At 37.8% G+C, this 20,242-nt stretch overlaps 1 protein-coding gene across 5 annotated transcripts in view; it reads left to right on the forward strand.

Moving 5' to 3' along the window:
- LOC110031716 (probable plastidic glucose transporter 1) overlaps positions 1-20,242 on the forward strand; it is a gene marked incomplete at its 5' end in the record, with an annotated part of 71,371 nt that overhangs the window by 23,357 nt on the left and 27,772 nt on the right. For 2 of the 5 annotated variants that reach the window (XM_020735069.1, XM_020735073.1), the window contains 3 exon segments: positions 10,041-10,187; positions 10,266-10,339; positions 18,077-18,148. In XM_020735069.1, the coding sequence (XP_020590728.1) occupies positions 10,041-10,187; positions 10,266-10,339; positions 18,077-18,148 (293 nt within the window). 5 annotated transcript variants of the gene reach the window in all.

The raw sequence follows: 20,242 nt of genomic DNA on the forward strand, positions 1-20,242 counted from the left end.
TATGACAAGTGTGAACGAATATTTAAACGAGTGAAAAATTCAAACGAGTATCTAGATTTTTATGTAAGCGAGCTAAAAATTCACGAGCTAAAAATTCACACCTACTAATTTATTGATTATAAATCTTGTAAAAAAAATTTAACTCATGACCATAAACATTTGGGATGTAATCTCTCATATTATAGCATGAACATACTTCCAAGTTTACATGCAACTCTCACGTTCAAATGTATGTGTTAGTTTTCCCATAGTGATATGCACTTGCTCTTTTCCTAGTGTTTTAGGACAATTTAGTAGATGTCTTTTATATTAATTTGTTGCACCATTCTTATTCTTAATCATATATAACTTACTAAAACTGCATTGCATTTTCTAAACACCTTTTTTTAATTGGGTAGGATTTATAAGCAATGTGGAAAGGGGAGATCCTTGCACGTCCTTGGTAACTTAGGGTTTCGTATATTTCAGGAAAAACCGAGAGACATGAAACTGTGACAGGCCAGAGAAAAAATGAGATTTGTGGGGTTTTAAAGTTAATCTTAAGGGGCATTTCATACATACCACATAAGTCTTATGTATTGTCCCATATAACTCCTATACTTTAATAAAATAAATGAATAACTAATAATTAATGAAAAAATATTATTGATAATATATTACTATTAAATATGTAATTAAATAAATTATAATAAATTAAATTTTATTCAATTAATATATAATATATGATACGAGTTATTTTCGAATTTAATATTTAGTATTTAAAGAGTTACTTATTGAACAAGAAACAAGTTTGTTTATGAAAATAAATGAATAAGTTCGACTATGTTCATGTTCAGCTCCTTTAGGCTCCTAGTTTTTAAAAATTGTTCTAGCTTGTTTATTTATTAATTTGAATGAATATGATCAGAACTTAATCGAGCCGAGTTTGAGTTGTTCATCGAGTGCATTGGTTCATTTATAGCCCTAAGTACTAGAGTTTATATTCTTAGCTTTGCATGAAGGTCTCATACCCAATTAGATGAAAAAGAGCACAAGAGATGCCTAATAGTTTTTACATAGAAAATCCTGAAAAGGAAAAATCACGAGACTTATCCTAGAGAAAATAATTCACCATTTTGGTTGAGATTATAATGATTCGCTCTTTCCTTTAATTGAAAAAGATGAGATTACAACATTATGCACTCTACATGAGCTTGTTCCCTAGTGATTGTGGTGTAAGTAGTGATGGGTGAAGATTGTGGTTTCGTGATGACAATCAGATGGTGACAACTGAGGGACGATTATCTGATGGAGATAGTTGGGTGGTGATGATGGTAACCAAGTATGGCGGTCAAGCGATGATGATGATAATCATATTATGGTGTTCAAATGATGACAGTCAGGTGATGATAATCAGACGATAGTTGTTTGACAGTAGTTAGATGATGACATTTGCTGATGGATAGACAATGATGGCTTTACAAAGGTGGTCGGATGAGAGTTATCAGATGATTGTGGCATGTTGATAGCGATTGGCGACAAAGGTCACATAGCGGTGATTAAATAACAACAGTTGAACAACGACAATCAGATGAAAATAATTGGACGATAGTGGTTGTTGGCGTTGAATGTCAAGTAGAGCTTTAGAGTTCTTTAAGGGTCTGTTTGGGGCAGCTGCAACTTATCCAGCTTATCCAGATAAGCAACTTATCTTGATAAGCTGCTGATTAACAACTTATCTTGATAAGTTGTTTGCCTGTTTGCTTTGTGCGTTTGAAAAACAACTAATTTGCAGCTGTTTCTAGATAAATGATCATTTTGCCCCTGATCTAGATAAGTTGTTTAGTTGTTTGGTTTGTGCTTTGGAAAAACAGCCTATTGTGTTATCTGCCTAGAATCGCAAACTTATTCAAATGGAATCATTACCCTAAAAGAGTAAAGAAGTAGGGAAGGTTTGTGCTTTTGGAAAACAGCTTATTGTGTTATCTGCCCGGAATTGCAAACTTATTCAAATGGAATCATTACCCTAAAAGAGTAAAGAAGTGGGGAAAGCTTTCAAAACAAGCATCAGACAATAATCCATTAGAAATTACAAGTGTTGATGTTGGACAGATGAAGCTTTTTTCCAAATAAAAGTGATGATATCACTTTAAAGGAATGCATAAATTTCGAATAGAAAGAACCCGTTATTTCAAGCTATTTCCACGTCATAGCACATGGATTTACACCAAAAAAGATTCCAACCTTTTCAACCAAAAAATCGAATGTAATACATTACTCAAGGGCATCAAAACATTTTCAACCAAATCCACCCATCTAAAAAAAACAAACCATACTTTCCATTGAACATGTAAAAGCAGGGAAGAATTCGATGAGGAAAAAATCGACAAATTTTCAAGAAGGAAAATCAAAACGTTTTGCCGGGCGTCATTTCAGTCAATTAAGAAATCGTGAATCGAAGTTACCCGATGTAACTCTAGGTTTTTCCCTGCGTCCAGGGAAAGCTCGACAACCCTATTGATGGCTACCTCAGAGGAGTTGCATAGACTATCTACGATGACCATGCTAAATCCTTCTTGAGAAGCTGCAACATCGTGTGGCTTCCGATGTATCCCTCTCCTCCTGTTACTGAAATAGTCTTCGTCGCCAAGGAAGCAATCAGAAGAAAATTTTTTAGGATGGAAGAGAACAAGAAACGAACTATCAAGAGTTTAATGGCCCGTTTGCCATGGCTGAACTTTTGCTTCGCTGAGGAGTGCCGAAGTAGGGAACGACTCTGCGAGCTCGATCGCGAACGAAGGAAGAAGGAATGTCGTATCCGAGAGGGACTAGGACATCATGATTTGAGGGCAGCGGGGTAATTCGGGATAAAACACGAGAAGGGAACGTGGCCTGCAGAGATGATCCCACGGGCGACATTCTTTACAAAATGAAAACATCGGTTTTCAAAACACCGATAAAACATGGATAACAAACAGTAAGGTGGCGTTTTCAAAACGCCGCCTGCTGTTTTAAGCTGTCCCAAACGGACCTTAAATCTTTGAGCTTTCTCCAAACATAAATTTGAGTTCCTCTTTATATGGAGAATGTGAATCTGTTTATAATTTATGGGAGTGGCATATTGATAACTGTAACCAACATCTCAAAATATTCCATTAGATATATGTTGATTTCTTTGATCATAGATTGACTTTTACCGTTAAAATACATTAATGACCTCGAAATTGTGTGATATTGGACTTGGTGATTCATAAGTTGAGTCACTATTGGATTGCATGTAAACTTTGAGGACCGCTTAGTTCTATTAACATCCCAACGTTTCGAACCACACTTCAAGTTCTTTATTCGAGCTGATTTGGGCTTTGGATTGGATCACTTTAGGTTTGTGTTACACCGGTTCCTATGCTATTCAGTATTTTGTGTGCTTAAGGGCAATCTAATCATTTTGTTATTTATTAGTACAAATATGACTAATATGTTTAAGGTTAGAGTTATTCATGAGATCGTTGTCTTGAGTCTTAGGGTTAGGGTTTGGGAGAGACTTTCTAACTATCGAATTGTAGGATTTGTGAGAGATCACAAACATCTCGATTTGTAGGTACTTATCTTTTATGTATCCATGTAAATTTTGTGGTGTTATATTGTTTTATCTGAGATTGGTGTAGTGAAGTATTTTACTTGTCCTAGTTTTTTTTGGAAAAATCCTCTATTTCGTATCAAATTGATATTAAAGCAAGTTTTTTGGGAAACAATGATGGGGAAGCAGTTGACAGAATCACGATGCAGTACATGGTGCGAAATTGTGATACAATCGTGGTAAGAGCTAGTTGGGAAGAAGCTGATATGATGGTATCAAATTGGATCACACAAGAGTGTTGTTTTAGGACTGAACTCACGGTATAGTTAGATTAGAGCTAGCTGTTGGAAGTCACCGACGAGTTCGACATCCTTCGAGACCTGACCTCTTTATACAATCACGATTCATGGGAAAGTCAGCATGCATACGCTGATTTCGTGATAGTTGGGCGCCCAATGAAATGAAGGGATCACTACGTACGGTCGTCGTCTTTGTGACCTAATATCGCGAAACATCTGTGATTCAAGCTAGCTAGGAAGGATCACATCGTACAACACCAATTTTGTGACCAAGTCTCGCGAAACAGACATGATTTAAGGAATGTCACACGATCAATTTGAGGTAGAGCTTGCGGTACAGATGCACTAATCTAGTCGCAAGCGAAGATCAAACCTAGCGATATAGTTGTAATTTTTTATAAGAAATCAGTCACGCTAATCCACTGCACCTTCGTGATAAAAATCATCCTATGCATAATGGTAGTCATGAAAGTAGATGCTCTGGAAAAGAAATTAGACAAAGAGTTGAGCCACATCAAATCTAAAAAAGTTGAGTGTTTCTCGTCCATCGAGGAGCATTTTTCGTGCATAGAGGGGCAATTTGAGCGGATATTCACGACCCTAGAAAATGATGAAGATCATGAAATTTTACACAAAACCGTCTTCACTTGCTGCGGGATGGAGCGACGGTGTCAGGAACAGATGCAAGCAACATCAACTAGTAGAATTCACGCGACATCAGGCTAGCTTCGTTGCTTGAGAGGGATCGGGAACTGCGGTTTCGAGCGAAGGAATCAGGAACGGAATTGAGCGTCAACACTCGAAAGAAATAGAGCCACAATTCAAAGGCTGGAACAAATAGAAGCATGTAGATAGGGACGTCAAAAAAGCTCGTTGTTCGCGAACAGTTCATGTTTGGCTCGTCAGAGAGTTCGTGTTTGATTCGTTTGATAAGAAAATGAAATAAATAAGAACAAATTTTTTTCGTTCTGTTTATAAACGAACCAAACACGAACATTCATTTGTTTGATCGTGTTCGAATCGTTATTATTCAAAATATAAAATAGTTTAAATAATTATATATAAAAAATTTATCATATTTTAAAAATTATGTACTCTAAAAATTTATCATATTTTAAAAAATTAAATTCTATAAATTATAATCTGATCTTCTGGTTTGCCTCTTAGCTTATATTAAATCCTATAATTTCATATCTATCTTCAGGTTCGTCTTATAGCTTAAATTTTCTTATATTTCTTTTAAATTTATTTAGTTTCTTTGAGTAAAATCTAGTTTTTGAAGTTTTTAGGAGTGAAATCTCGCATATTGCCTCTATATCTGATTTTTTTATGGATGAGATATGATGTTATGGCTTTATTGTGAGCTGTGTTTTTGCTATTGTGCATTTGTGTTATGATCCATATTAATTTAAGCATTAATTTCATACAAGTTTAATTTTTTGAAAGATTTCAACAATTCGAACAATAAAAATAAATTTGTAAGATTTCGAACAATTTGAACAATTTGAACATTTCAAACATTTTAAACATATTTCAAACAAATTAAACCGAAAACAAACAGTAACTTCACGAACAATTTCGAACACGGGCATATTTCAAACACACTTGATTTCAAACAAACCGAACACAAATACGAGCTCTGTTCATTCGTGTTTGGTTCGTTTACACCCCTACATGTAGGATCAAAATGAAGGAGGGAGAGGATTTGAGTGACAATACCTTGAGGACTTTGAGGAGATTTGATATTGAACTTATTGTGGGTGAGTTAGTGATACCGGAACTAGTAGAAAATTCAATGAAAAACACAAAACAAGCTTTTATTAATACTAAATTAGGGTTAGAATACGATACAAATGGAAAGGGAAAACACACTAACAAACCAAGGTCTGACTATGGCTGGAAGGGAAGATCCAAGGGTGGAGTGGCATCGACAATGTGGTGAGGGTAGGGGAAGGGTTGGTGGTTTCGAGGTCAGCTAGGAAGGGGTTTGATAGCAGTAGGTGGGTTGAACAGCGAGGGTGGCTGCAGAGAAATGGTTGTCGGGGATTGGTAAGTAATTCAGAGGGCTGAAATCACTCTCCTAAAGGCTGTATTGGGGTTGCCTGATGTGGAGGACGGGGCTGGAGTAGTGGGCTGCATTAGGCTGAAGGGAAATAGGGTGTTGGGAGGCAGATTAGAAAGGTTGGACAGTAATGTTGTTGCGGAAAAGGGGCAGCAGAACAATGGGGATGGCCGAAGGCTAATGGAACAGAAGGAGTAGGGAGGAGGATACTGGAAGATACATCACCACCGCGGAGTAGGATATAACAGGAGCACCACCATTTCCTTGGATACAACACTAGAATAAGGAGAACAGCTCCATAAAAGAATTTGAAAACAGCACGCAGCTATCGAAACTAACCCTAACTCTGAAAACAACAAATAAATAGCTCCCACATGAAGGAGAAGCAGAAAAGGAAGGGGGAGGGGGGGAGAGACAATCTCGCCTTGTCAAAATCTATCGGAGAAGCATAAAAGGAAGGAGGAGAGGGTGAGCGGCAGTCTTACCCTAGGCCGCTCGACTTGGGTTCCTCCTAGATTGGTCCCCAATTAACCTGGGGGGGGGGGGGGGGGGGTTTGCCGCCAAGAGGTCCCTCTCCGGGTTAGACTCTCGTGATTGGGGGAGCTTCGACTTCATTTGTCGAAGCTTCTGGTTTCTTGTCTCCAATCCCAACGACACTTGGATTCCACTGTCGGTTGCACAGTCATCCAAAACATCGCAAAATTTGGTTCCGCTTGCGCACACATCCTTATCGATCCACTCCCTAGGAATGTAGTCCATTCATGTACTACTGAATACTCCCAAGATAAACCTTGATCGAGTCAGTCTGAAGTGCCTTGAGAGTAGCCTATATCTTCTTGTTCGGTTGTGAAGCTGGTGGTATAATGTTGACTGTGAGGCCCTGACATCCTCTCTGGTGTAACTATTCTGTGTCTAGAGCCAGTGTCTCAGTCCTTTTATCCTGTTTCATCGCTAGAACTGTTCCTACCGACGCAACTCTGCTGATAAGGGTTCTTGTGATCTCAGGCTTTGGAAGTAGAATGATGTGATTTCCCTCCTTGGTAAATGAGTAGGTGTTTCTAAGGAGTCCTCTGGTCAAACTGCCATGGTTGTTCCAACAGAAGGTGATAGGCATCCATAAGAACCACAACACATCATATCTGGTCCTGTAGCTGACCTCCGATCGAGAACTCTACCAAACATTTCCGATCGATGTTGATCCAATTCTCCTTCAGCCATGTCAGTAAGACTAGGAATGTCTCTGAGTGGTAAGTCCCAACCATCTGAGTCGATGCCATGTTCCTGTTGCTCTCACTGTCGATGATAAGACTACATAGTTTTCCATTCACTATGTAGCGGGTGTAGAAAATATTGTGGAGAAGTCATTGCGGATCCCTCGTGTCCTCAATCTGCAGTATCCGTCGAATCACGAGCGCCTTTCATTCATTTAGTGAAAGCTGATACACCTCACCCCGTTCCTCAACTTTCTCCTCGTTGCTAACCTCCTCAATGACACCTTGATCTGTGAGTTTGACTACTCTACTTGTGGGATAGCTTCTGGATAGCTGGAAGCTATGTGATCGTAGCCATGACATTTGTAACACTTTGGGGCCGATACTGTGTTGGAGGAGCTACCTCTTACCTAGTTCTTCCCGCTCTGATCTAGAGCGTCACTCCCTTGCTTGGGCTTGCTTGTGTCTCTCGGGGTACCCTTGCCAGTCGTTGTAACTGTAGGGACTGTCTACCTGAAGCATGACTGATTTTTGCTCTGGTTTTGTTGCCTCTCCATTTTCAGGGCTAGTGCCTGGACATCTCTCAGCGTTCAGTACGGTTATAGCCGCACCACATTGCCAATTCGAGGTTTCAAACGACTAGGATATCTGGCAACTGTGTTCTTCTTTGGCTCCGTCAGATCACACTTCATCTGCAAATGATCAAACTGCTCTGTATACTATTCTACTGATGAATCCCTCTGCTGCAAGTGTTGAAGCCTCAAAAATATATCTTGGCGATAATGAGGTGGTAGGTATTTCTTCTGCATTGCTTTCTTCATCTTTTTCCACCTGGTAATCTTATCGCTAGCCTCTCTTTTACACGTTCTCTGTAAGTTCTGTCACCACAGAGAAGCACTATTCTTTAACTTGATGGCCATTAATTTAACCTGCCTATCCTCTGACACATCTTTATGCTCGAAGATCTGCTTAACAATATGTAATCATTTAATGAATTCCTCAGGATTCATAGATCCTTCGAACTCTGGCAGATCTACCTTGATGCCGAAGTCTCTGTGTCCTCCAAATGCATCTCTTCTATGCGAGTGTCCCTTTGGGGAGACTCAGTATCTCTCTCTAGGCCTCCTCTAATATTGAATTCCAAAACGCTGTGGTCCTTCTTCTTTGTCGCTAAAATTATCTTATGGAAGGGATTCAAATCTTCATCTCTTTCTACCTTCGACTCTCTAGACCTCGATCGAGGTTAACCTCTTCCCGTGTTAACTCTTCCATTTTTGTAAAGTTTTTGTTGAAGACAACGGAGCTCTTGCCTTATCTTTTTCTGGGTGGGCTCAGGCATATTTCTTGTCGGTGGCATGACTAAAGTTTTGGTTTTGGGAGAAAAAATTATTGGGTAGAGGTAAAAGAGGGCATGTGCGATTGATTGCTGGTGTAGAGAAGCTATTTATGTTTGTTGATTTTGAAAATCAACAAAAGAGAATTTGGGGTTTGGGCTATGTTTTGGAATAGTAAGGAAAAATCTGGAGGGGAAAGCAGATGCTAGGAAACCCTGCGATAGGACTAGGGTTAATCTAGCTCTGATACTAAATTATATCGGAACTAGTAGGAAATTCAATGGAAAACGCAAAACAAGCTTTTATTAATACTGAATTAGGGTTACAACACGATACAAATGGAAAGGAAAAACACTATTAAATCAAGGTTCGACTAGGGCTGGAAGGGAAGATTCGAGGGCAGAGTGGCGTCGGTAATGTGGTGACGGTAGGGGAAGGGTTGGTGGTTGTGAGGTCGGTTAGAAAGAGTTTGATGGCCGGTAGGTGGGTTGGACTGCGAGAGTGGCTGTAGAGGAAGGGTTGTCGGAGGCTGGTAAGTAATTCAAAGGGCTGTAATGGGGCTGCCTAATGTGGAGAACGGGGCTGGAGTAGTGGACAGCAGCAAGTTGGAGGGGGAATAGGCTGCTAGGAGGCGGATTGGAAAGGTTGGATAGTAAGGCAGTGGTGGAACAGTGGTGGAAGGGCGGTGGCAAGACAGCGGGGATGGTCGACGTCTAATCGAAGGAAAGGAAAAAGGGGTAGGAAGGAGGATAGAGAAAGATAAATCACCACCGCTGAGTAGGATACAACAACACCACTACCGCGGAGTAGGATACAAGTCAGAGCACCACCACCTTCTGGGATACAATCCTAGAACAGGGAGAACAACTCCACAAAAGAATCTGAAAACAACACACAACAACTAAAACTAACCCTAACTCATACATGATGGAGAAGAAAAAAAGGTAGCTGAAGAAGGCGAGCGGCCGTCTCGCCCTGTTAAAATTCCGCGAAGAAGTAGAAAAGGAAGGAGGAGAGGGCAAGCGACAGTTTCGCCCCATCTAAATCTCGCCCTAGGCTGCTCGTCCTGGGTTTCTCCTAGACCGGTCTCCAATTAGATCGGGGGTCCCCCGGTTTGTTGCCCTCCACACATGAGATTTCCCGCACCGTGTCAGTTAGCAACTTCATTTAATATACCTTTTCAATGAAGTCAATAAGTTATTCCAAATTTTACGTATTTATTTCTTTTATAATATTGTACAATGGAGAACCATCGAGTTGGGAACTCTTTAAAAAGTAACTGTACTTGAGCAGCAGTAATTAGAATGAAATTGACGTTCCTGTTAATTTAACATTATTTTGATACAGTGATTGCTTTGTTTGGTCTTTCTTTTCTGTGTTCTGTTGAAATGATTACCCACATTATTAAATGTAACAATTACACACGCAACTTGTATATTATTTTGTGGTTTCCGTTGTTTATTGCTAAGCAGTTCCATTATTTTTTTTGTCCATAATTTAAGCTCGAGTCTGTTCAACCTTTATTTAATCATTTCATTGAAGTCACATGTTATAAATCATTTGAAGTTTTGTTTTCAGTGGCTTTCATCGGAGGATCACTTTTTATACTTCAACAGCTAGCGGGGATCAATGGAGTCCTATACTTTTCATCCTTGACTTTTAGTGATGTGGGTATAACTAGTGGCTCGTTGGCAAGTTTGTATGTCGGAATTACAAATTTTGCAGGTGAACATATGGGTGTGTAATTTCCATTTTATTTTTGTATTTCCTTGATGGAATAAGAGCTTTTCTGCTGTTGTTTAGGGGCATTGATTGCTTTGTACTTGATGGATAAGCAAGGAAGGAAGAAGCTGTTAGTTGGAAGCTATTTTGGAATGGTGAGATATTTTTCTGAAATCATATTTGTCATTTTGGTTTCTCTCCAACAACAAGACACCATGCAGACGACCAATTGTGAAGTTTAATTTATATCTTTACAATCCCATTTTTTGTTGATAAGCTCCGTAGGAGTGTCTGATGGCCATATTTTATCAATTAGGTATTGCATAGACATCACTCAAATACTTTCAGCTTCAATACATGGAATGAGCGTGGGAATTAAAAGTAGAAACATCTTCTGACATCTCAAAGGTGGCCAAGTGTTTTTGATTCTTCACTGTGAGTGAAGTCATGCACTCAAATGGAGCTTTTATTGACATATAATAGTCCATAAGATTAGACTCTAAATAGTCTCCTGACTTTTCATGGTGGCCAATTTAGACCCAAAGCATCACATTTCTCCAATTTAGTACCCCGATTGTACAGAATTGATTCAGAATAGCTCCTTATTTTGAAATTATAATATAAATTGATTTAAATTTAGCCCATCGACTCTATAAATGATCTCAGTTTAGCTTTTAAGGAACTATGTTTTATTGATTTTATTTAAACTAGAACTAAATTTGAGAAATTGTTGACTTTCATTTCTATTTTATGACTTCATTTAATCAAATACGATGAAAATAACGGACAATGGTTGTCATATTATACAAATTGGGACTGAGTCAGGTCACCCATATTGAAATGATGTAAGCATCACCTGTTTCGTGAAACAAACTACACCAACATGTTCAAATCATTTTAAAATGTTAGAAAGACACCTATCTTACCCATTTTGTGGCACATAAAAATTTGCAAAAAAATTATTAAGGCATGAGATGAGGATAAAATTTTGAGATGTATGAGTGATGAGACATAGCACGAGGAGTCACTTTACACATTAATTTTATTTTCTTATTTAAACTTGCTTAAAACATTAATATACTTATCAAATCTTTAGCAAGCTGCAAAAGAATTCCTATCAAATCTCTTGCCACCGCTATATATCTATATCTATATCTGAACCACTCCCGTGCGGCGCCTCAAGTTAGAGTTCCATTGGTTTGGGCTTATCGCTCTTCTTTTAATAAATAGGATTCATGTAAAAGAAAACGTAAATGCCAGACCTCATCTCCACTCAGTCAACCTTTCCTTCTGCTTTACCTGTTGTTCCCTTGTTCTTTTCCGCTTTCAATTCTATTTGGACGCCGCAAACCCTTTCCACGCAAGTCATGAGCCTCTTCACCAACATCTTCCTTTTCTCAATGCCTATGCTGCTCTCTAAGTGCTCCCATGTCACCGCCATCTCTCTCTGTCCTATACAAACCCATTGTCCACTCATCTCTCCCTTCAACTTCTATTCTGATATCACATCGACATAGAAGCAAGGGAATCAAAACTAGAGCTCACCAAAGAAGTCTTTGATGGTACTAGCAGCGTGAGGATTAGAAGAAGGGTTCGTGAGACCTTGGGATCTGACCAAAATTTACTTTTGAATAGCCACTCACCTGTCCTCTCACCATCATCTCGTAAATTTGAGCTCTCAGCCTCCCAGGTCCCCATCTCCTTCCCCCACTCCAGCTCCTGACTATCTTTTGTCGGCCTACTTCCTCGCTTAAGACCCTAACAAAGATCCTGCCTGCATACTTAGCAATGCCCTCCCACGCCACCTTCTTCCTTTGTTCCAAAGATTTGCCCAAGGCTTCATCCCTACTGGCCCCATCTAACAAAGCCTTTGAAAATGCTACTTTGTTTGAGAAAGCGGCTTATGAATCAATCATTATATTTGGTTAGAGATGGGGAGGATGAGGAATCGGGGTGTCTACACTGTGTGTTGGTAAATGAATATCCTAAAGATTTGGTTTTACTAAAGAGAGCTCCGATTTCATGTTTCTATGTGTGCCAACCACATCTTGTTTTTCATGTGGAAAGAGCACTTCCACGTAATTTAGGCCAGAGTTTCATGGATGGTATGTTAGATTTGCTCTTGCTAGAGCTTGGAAGAATGACTGAAGCTAAATCTGCTGTAAGGAGAAGATGGTAAATCAATAGATTTAGTATCAGGTCACAGCATTAACATCTCTTACCGATGACTGCTGCTCCAAAAAGCAGTATAATTCATAGCATCTTGTTCTTTTACGTGGTGTTTTTATTGATTTTTATGTAATGCTTCCCTGAGCAAAATTTTATAAATTTATGATCAACAAATTTGGAAAGAGATGCAAAGAGGTGATTCTGATCGAGTGGAGGGGTTTCTAAATGGTGTATGCTTACTACATCAGTTTGATTTTCTGATCTAGGTAGTACTCATAAGAATAGACTATTATTAGCAGCTGCATTACTTGAGGACAAGTCTATGGCATGTAGAATGGTTGGTTTGACATGCTGTCTCTATGGACTACAGTTCGTGCGAAAGAATCACTTAAGGTTGGAGAACTACTAAGCTCCAACGTGTCAAGAAATTCCTTTTTGAAAAAGTAACATGAAATGAAAAGACAATGGCGATGGTAATCATCACAATGAAATGCGTTAAAAGTTATATAGAAAAGAATTGAGAAGCTGCTTAAGAAAAGAGTGGGGTGCTTTTACTTGTGACATTTGCCAGAGAGGCTTATAGTATTGGTGAGGAAGGAGATGCTAAAGAGTTTTTTTGTCTCATCCCAAATTGCACCAACTCATTGCCATCATAGTCACATCGCATGCAAAACATAAAATGTTGGGGGCAATGATGTTGTTGCATGCATGTTGTTATAATGCATCAGAGAAATACAAAAATTAAGTGATTGTGCGTTTATTCTAACACGGCGAGGAGAAATAATGCTTTGTTTAATGCCTAGCATTAATTTTTAAGTGCGATGTGTGTGAAGATACCCTATTTATGTGTTTCAAACATTACTTTTTTTTTAAGCATAGTGAGCAGACCCAACATTCCTCTGCGTTTTCGTTGGGGGCTGCAAAAATTTTTTCATAATATTACTTGGGAAGAATGAAAAAAATATTTTATTGAATTAAATGACATTGTTAAAACGAACCTGATGAATATACAACAATAACAACAACAACAAAGCCTTAATCCCACTACGTGGGGTCGGCTACATGAATCCTTTTTCTCTATTGCGTCCTATTTAGTGCCATATTTTCACATTTAGTCCATATTTTCATTTAGTTCTAATAAATTAAGATCATTTTTTATACAATAAGCCCAAGTCTTCCTAGGTCTACCTCTGCCTTTCTTAACATAAGTCGAATCTAAAACATCTAAAATGAACCACATGAATATGAACTTATAAAAATGAGGGCAAAAATAAACATTCAAATGTGATACAAATTATCTCAAAAGAACCAGATTAAATACAAACAAGACTTGCACAAAAAATTATCGGGGACTTGAAAGCTTACTTGTGAGCAAAGAATAGAATTTTCGCTTCTATAACTCTCCTGATAGCTTAGAACTCTATGAATTGAGATTGAACCAAGAAAATGTATTGAACAATCCTTTCATTTATAGAGGAGAAAAATTCCTTGCGAGGCTCTCCTCATTTCAATAATTAAAAAAATTGTGACGCTTGAAGACAAATAATGGAATTTAATTGACAAATATTTTCAACCGGATTTACAATATATTTAGGCAAGCTGACATAATGTGAACGCCAAATGTTTACCTAAATATTTGTGACATTTTAATGACAACATTATTTGCACAAATAAGTTTAGTTTTAGATATTTTTTTAAGTGATGGATGCACATCACTAGGTTAATCCCACTTGATGGCAACTTTGTTTGACTTGCAAGTACCTTACAAGGTGGACACCAATTTAAATATAGTGTACTGATGGTCGTGCACATTTATCATCAATTTTTGAAATATCTTGAAAATCATGCAAATGCTTATGTATGTGCATCGAAAGTTGTATGCAGTGCACCAATAATCATGCAATTACATTAGGCAAGAGCATTTGAAAATCATGCAAGCGCATTGTGAGCAAATTAATCCATATGTGCTTGGACAACACACTAAAAACTTTAAGTTAGATAATACTATGCGGATTAGATACAAGATGAACTCAAAATTTCATCCACTTTGAGATGTGTGCAATTACTTTTGAAATATACAAACTCATTTGCAGAATTCAGACTCATGAAATTGTTGCACGATGTTTTTGAGTAAGCCGCTCTACCGATATGATAGGGTCACAAGTCCCATTTTTCCAAATCTGATCTTACTTGTTTTAGACTTGAAATTGACAAGACTTATCTCTCGTGGCAAATATTCACATGATAAATTTGAAATCATAGCGGTCAAAGAATGATTTTTATAATTTCTCACCTATCATAATCTAAGTTAATCATCAGATTGGAGTGTAATACCAGAGTACAATATTCAAATGGTTATTTTGTCTTCAGCTTACATATGAACTTCAAGGGCCTTTTATATGGAAATGTTATTTAAAAATTAACTGTGCCAGTACTGCCACACTTGCAAAGTATATTAATGAGTTCACTCTACAAACTCGATCCTTTATGCACAAGAATAGATATGACACTGTTTGTAACAATAAATTTTTAAATAAATTTAAATGATTTGCAAGTTATGGATCTAATTCTTTGTAAGCAAGCAAGCAGAGTCGGTAAGGTTCAAGTTAATGAAATGAATCTATTTAAGTGTCTCAAGGATGAACTCATTTCAAGAGATCTCTATTGAATAGATTATTTTTATAAAAATGTCCTAAATCTTGAAGCAAATTATTTCGAGTTTAAATCTTGATGAAATATGTAAAATTAAAAGAAAAATCACAAAATTAAAGAAATATTCAATTAAAATATATTTTTTAAAGCCAAAGAGCAATAAATCATTCACTTTCCTTAACGACTGTTAAGGTTGACAAATTTAAATGTAACATAAGCTTAGGAATGTCAGTTATAACTTGCACTGCTTAAAGTTAAAGAGCAATAACTCATCGGAGTTCAGCAACTGACTGTTAAGGATTATAAATTTAAACTTAAAATAAACTAAAAAAAAGTTATTTGTTTTAGTGGGTGTAGCTTGATAATCTTTTTTAAAGTTTCATGCTAGTAAGGATGTGATATATGTTATTTGTCTATATTCTTTATTTCAAAATGACATCACAAAATATATTGATTTGGCCTTGGGGTCTCTCACCAAGTAGTGACCTTAAAATGACATTATTAAATTACATTCTGGGCCAAAGTGGGTAAGTTCTATAATAGTTTAAATTCTATAAGTAGAGTTCATTTGATTAAGCATGAAGTCTTTCGTTTGGTGAGAAGTTTGAAAAAAGTTTGAACTGCACGTCCCAAACTGAGTGATACCAGAACTAGTAGGAATTAAATGGAAATCGCAAAATAAATTTTTTTTAATACTAAATTAGGGTTACAACACGACACAAACATCAAGAGAAAACACTTTAACAAACTAAGGTCCGACTAGTGCTGGAAGGGAAGATTCTAGGGCGGAGTGGTGTCGACAATGTGGTGAGGGTGGGAAAGGGTTGGTGGCTGCGAAATCGGTTAAGAAGTGGTTTGGTGGTTGGTAGGTGGGCTGGAGAATGAGGGTGGCTGTTGAGAAAAGGCTTTCGGGGGATGCTAAGTAATCCGAAGGGCTGTAACCTCCCTCCTAAGGGCTATAATATGGTGCCTGATGTAGAGGAAGGGGTTGGAGTAGTGGACAACAACAGGTTGGAGGGGAATAGGTTGTTGGGAGGCGGATTGGAAAGGCTGGATAGTAAGTCAATGGCGGAAAATGGGCTATAGGACAACAAGGATGGTATGAGGATGGCTGACGACTAATGGAAGGGAAGGAGGTGTAGAGAGGAGGATAGAGGAAGATACATCACCACTGCGGAGTAGGATACAGTCGGAGCACCACAATCTCCTCAGTTACAGCCCTAGCAGAGGAAGATGAGCTCCACAAAGGATTTTGAAAACAACAAACAGTAACAAGAACTAACCTTAACTTTGAAAATAGCAAATAACTAGCTCCTATTTGAAGGAGCAACATAAAAGGAAAGGGGAGAGGGCGAGTAGCAATCTCGCATTGTCAAAATCCAGCAGAGAAGCAGAAAAGGAAGGAGGAGAGGGCGAGCGACAGTCTCACCGTTTCAAAATCCAACTTAGGCTGCTGGGCCTGAGTTCCTCCTGGACCGGCCCCCAATTAGATCGGAAGGCCCTGATTTGTTGCCTCTCTCGCGCGGGAGTTGTCCCACACTGTATCAGTCTCCGGTGGTTAGGGGAGCTTCGACCTTATTTGTCGAAACTTTTGGTTCCTTATCTCCAATCCTGGCGGCACCTGGATCCCAATGTCGGTTGCACTGTCGTCCAAAGCATCGAAGAAGTCGGTTCCACTTTTGCGGACACATCCTTATCGATCCGATTCTCTGGGAGTGTGACCCATGTCTATACTGTTGGATCTTCTCTGGACCAGTGTCTCGGGCCTCTCATTCTATGTTGTCATTAGAACTGACTCTACTGACGCAGCTCTGCCGGTAAGGGTTCTTATGATCTCAGGCTCTGCCGAAGGAAGTAGAATGATGCGTTTTCCGTGCTCGGTAAATGAGGAGGTGTTTCTGGATCCATCATGTTGAGTCCTTTGGTCAAACTGTCACGATTACCCCAACATAAGATGGCGGATATCCATATAGATCATGTCACACCACTCCTGGTCTTGTTGTTGGCCTCAAATCAAGAACTTTACCAAACATTTTTGGTTGATGCTGATCCAACACTCCTTCAACTATGTAAGTTATTACGGCTGGGAATATCGCTGAGTCGTAAGCAAATAGCTGCTACAAATGGAAACAACTGAGGGCTACAGTGCCTACATGGAAAAGGCGGCATATAGCTGTGATCAAAGTATTTTATGATCTTGAGATGGTCTTAGGAGGCAAAAAAATGCTGGAGCAAACTAAAGAAGGAAATGCTGAATAGACTACGGTCTTGGGAGGAAGAAAGGAAAGTGGAGGAAAAGCCATAAGGAAATTATGCATCAGGAAGGCTTGTTGAAGAAAATTATACTCTTTATGTATAGGGTCTATGCTCAGTTTAACATTAAAAAAAGGCACAGTTGGGTATCTTAGTTACTTTATAGAAAATGAGGCTTGTTTGGGATCACATCTGTTTTTGTTTTTGCTTTTATTTTAAAAACCATTTTGCTTAGTGAATTTTTTGCATGTCTAGATTCTTTATTTTCAAAAATAAATTAACTTGTTTTTAGAAACACTCGGAACATTTAGAAGTTATTTTGAGTAATTTTAAAAACGATTGAATATTTTATATCATACCACATGTTTTATTTTGAATAAAAATATAAACAAGATAAAAAAAAATTTTAAAAAAAAACAAAATTGATCCCAAATGACCCTTTAGGCTTTCCAATACAATTTTAACTCGACCTAGTTTGATTTCAGATTGTCCAGTTGTCGGTTTCAACCATTGTACTAGGTTGGATTCGGATACCATACCAATAACTATGTAATACGTTTTCAACTATAATGTTGAACAGGTGGATCTTTTTTGTGCTGTGAGAATTTACAGTTATTGGGTTGTGAATTATTTACACTTTCCTAAAAATATCTTCGAAAAACCTATTTATTGCGTTGATTTTGGAGAAATCTAGTTATTTATTGATGATTGATGTATCTATCATATTTTTTTTTTATTAATGAGTTTTATGATGACTATTTGATGCTTTCCACTTTAATGATATTTTATTTTGCGCTTTTCCTAAACTTAATTTGCAGGCATTTTCAATGTTTGTTATAGCTCTTGCTATCATTTCTCCAATGGATGAAGATCTTTGCCACACCTTATCAGTAGGTGGAACTCTTACGTATGTTTTTCTTATACAATTGATTTACTTTTTTTTTTAATTTAGATGTTATCACAAAATTGGTTCATCTCACTGGCACGATTTGGGAGGGTGAAAATTTCCACACTCTTGCTATTGCCATTCCATTATTGTAGGTCCTCTTCAACAACACTATCAATCATCTTCATAATCATAATCATATTAAGCGTTATCCTAATTACTTGAATTAATTATATGAATCCTCATTTTTCATTGATTGTAATTAAGTGCAGCACAAGGACTATTTCATTATCATAAATTATGAAGATTTTAGTGATGAAATAAATTATAGGTGGAAAATAAGAAAAAGGTGGCTGGGGAGGGTAGGTTAGGCCGTTAGGGTCTATCTACCCTCTATTATGCATGAGCATTACAAGCCGCATGTTTTATTTTTATCATTATTTTTTTTTGAAAAGCTCAATGGCTGATTTTATTGAAATAGAAATGATATATAAAGGTTGTATGAGAGAGCCTAAAAGAGGCACTCTACCTATACAATACGAATACATTAATACCTCAACAAAAAGATACAGATAGACTCAATAAAAAGTAAAGCAAATTTAAAAAATGCAGAAAAAAGGTAGTTAGGGGCGGGTCAATTTAGTCCTGCCACTTTCTCTAGTTTTAGGAGCAGAGTCAGATCACAAATTTTGAAGAGTCGTGTCATTGTCAGGAGTAACTAAAGTATCATCCATTAAGTTTTTAAGTTGGAGCGTGCCCTAGTCTTCTTCTTCTGCCGAGAAGTGTAAACCTGTCATTCTTCATCTGAAGACTGACTCATGTGATCCTCGGTCTAATTTGATTTTAGAACCGCAGTAGAAGAAAAGGCAGTCGTTGCTACTGCGATAGGTTTCAGTGTATGTGAAGTGTGAATTGTCACCTCTGCACCTGATGCTTCCTGAATAGGAGCAGCGGAACTATCCTAATTTTCGGTTCGAATATTATCTGTTATAGTATGATCAGGAGAAAAGATCCCATGGGCAGACACCCACTCCAGTCTTGTGGTGATTCCTTCATCAGATTGGCTGTCATCAAATTTGTTGGGAGCGCGTTCAGGCACATGGGGTGCACTAATAGTGTGTTTTTGTTTTTCACTATTGGTTCTCAACTGTGGGTGCAATCTGAAATATTTTCCCTGCAGGTGTCCAAATATCTTGCAGTGCTTGCAGTAGTAAGGTTTTTTTTCCATAATGATTTTTTGCTAATAATCATTGTGAGCAGATCCAAGTCAGACTTCTTCTACATCTGGTTGTGTAATATCTCTTTCAATCAAAATCCTTGCAATAGAGAGTCTTGAGAAATGAATTGTATGTAAGTACCTGCAAAGGTTTTTCAAGGATAGTCTCAATTTCATATAAGATAAGTAGGTCAAAGAATTAAAGTTTGAGTTCAGATAATGAAAACCAGATAGGTGCATGTTGACCTCACTTTTGGTTGAGGTCTAGAAACTTCTTTAGTAGCCTAGGTCTAGCCATAGGACTTTCCTATAGACTAGTCTTAGAAAACTAGAAAGGGTACCATCACCATTAGAAACTCAAAACTCTTCTCTTTACTAAACTTGAAGTTCCACATATTGGTTCTAACCTCTAATATTTAGAAGGTAAGATCATTATGAGAGAGCTCAAGAAGAGTTCCTATAGGGTTACTTGGCCTTAGGATTGACCCTGGGTGTTGACTTGGAACTAGGGTACATTATATCTTCACAATACATTGGTTTATGACTTATTTAGAATGGATATTTATCCAATTCCACTTGAAATGCCCAACTTGGCATTTTGCCCCTAGGCACCTCCAAATTACCTAACTGCCATTGGGACCCAAATTTGGCCAAAATTTTTAAATTTTGCCAAAATACCCAAAATTGATCAAAACTTATTCCAAACACTTTGAATACATCCAAATTTGCCAAAATTGACAAAAATTTTAAAAAATGGCCAAATTACCAGAATGCCCCTCTATGGCCCAAAAATCAAAAAAATTCAAAAAATTTCTAAAAAATCCCAATAAATTCAAAATATTCCCAATTTCATTTTGTCCAACTACACCATGGTCCAATTTG

The sequence above is a fragment of the Phalaenopsis equestris genome, unplaced genomic scaffold (genome assembly GCF_001263595.1).
Source record: "Phalaenopsis equestris unplaced genomic scaffold, ASM126359v1 Scaffold000840, whole genome shotgun sequence".
In the NCBI taxonomy this organism is placed as follows: Eukaryota; Viridiplantae; Streptophyta; class Magnoliopsida; order Asparagales; family Orchidaceae; genus Phalaenopsis; species Phalaenopsis equestris.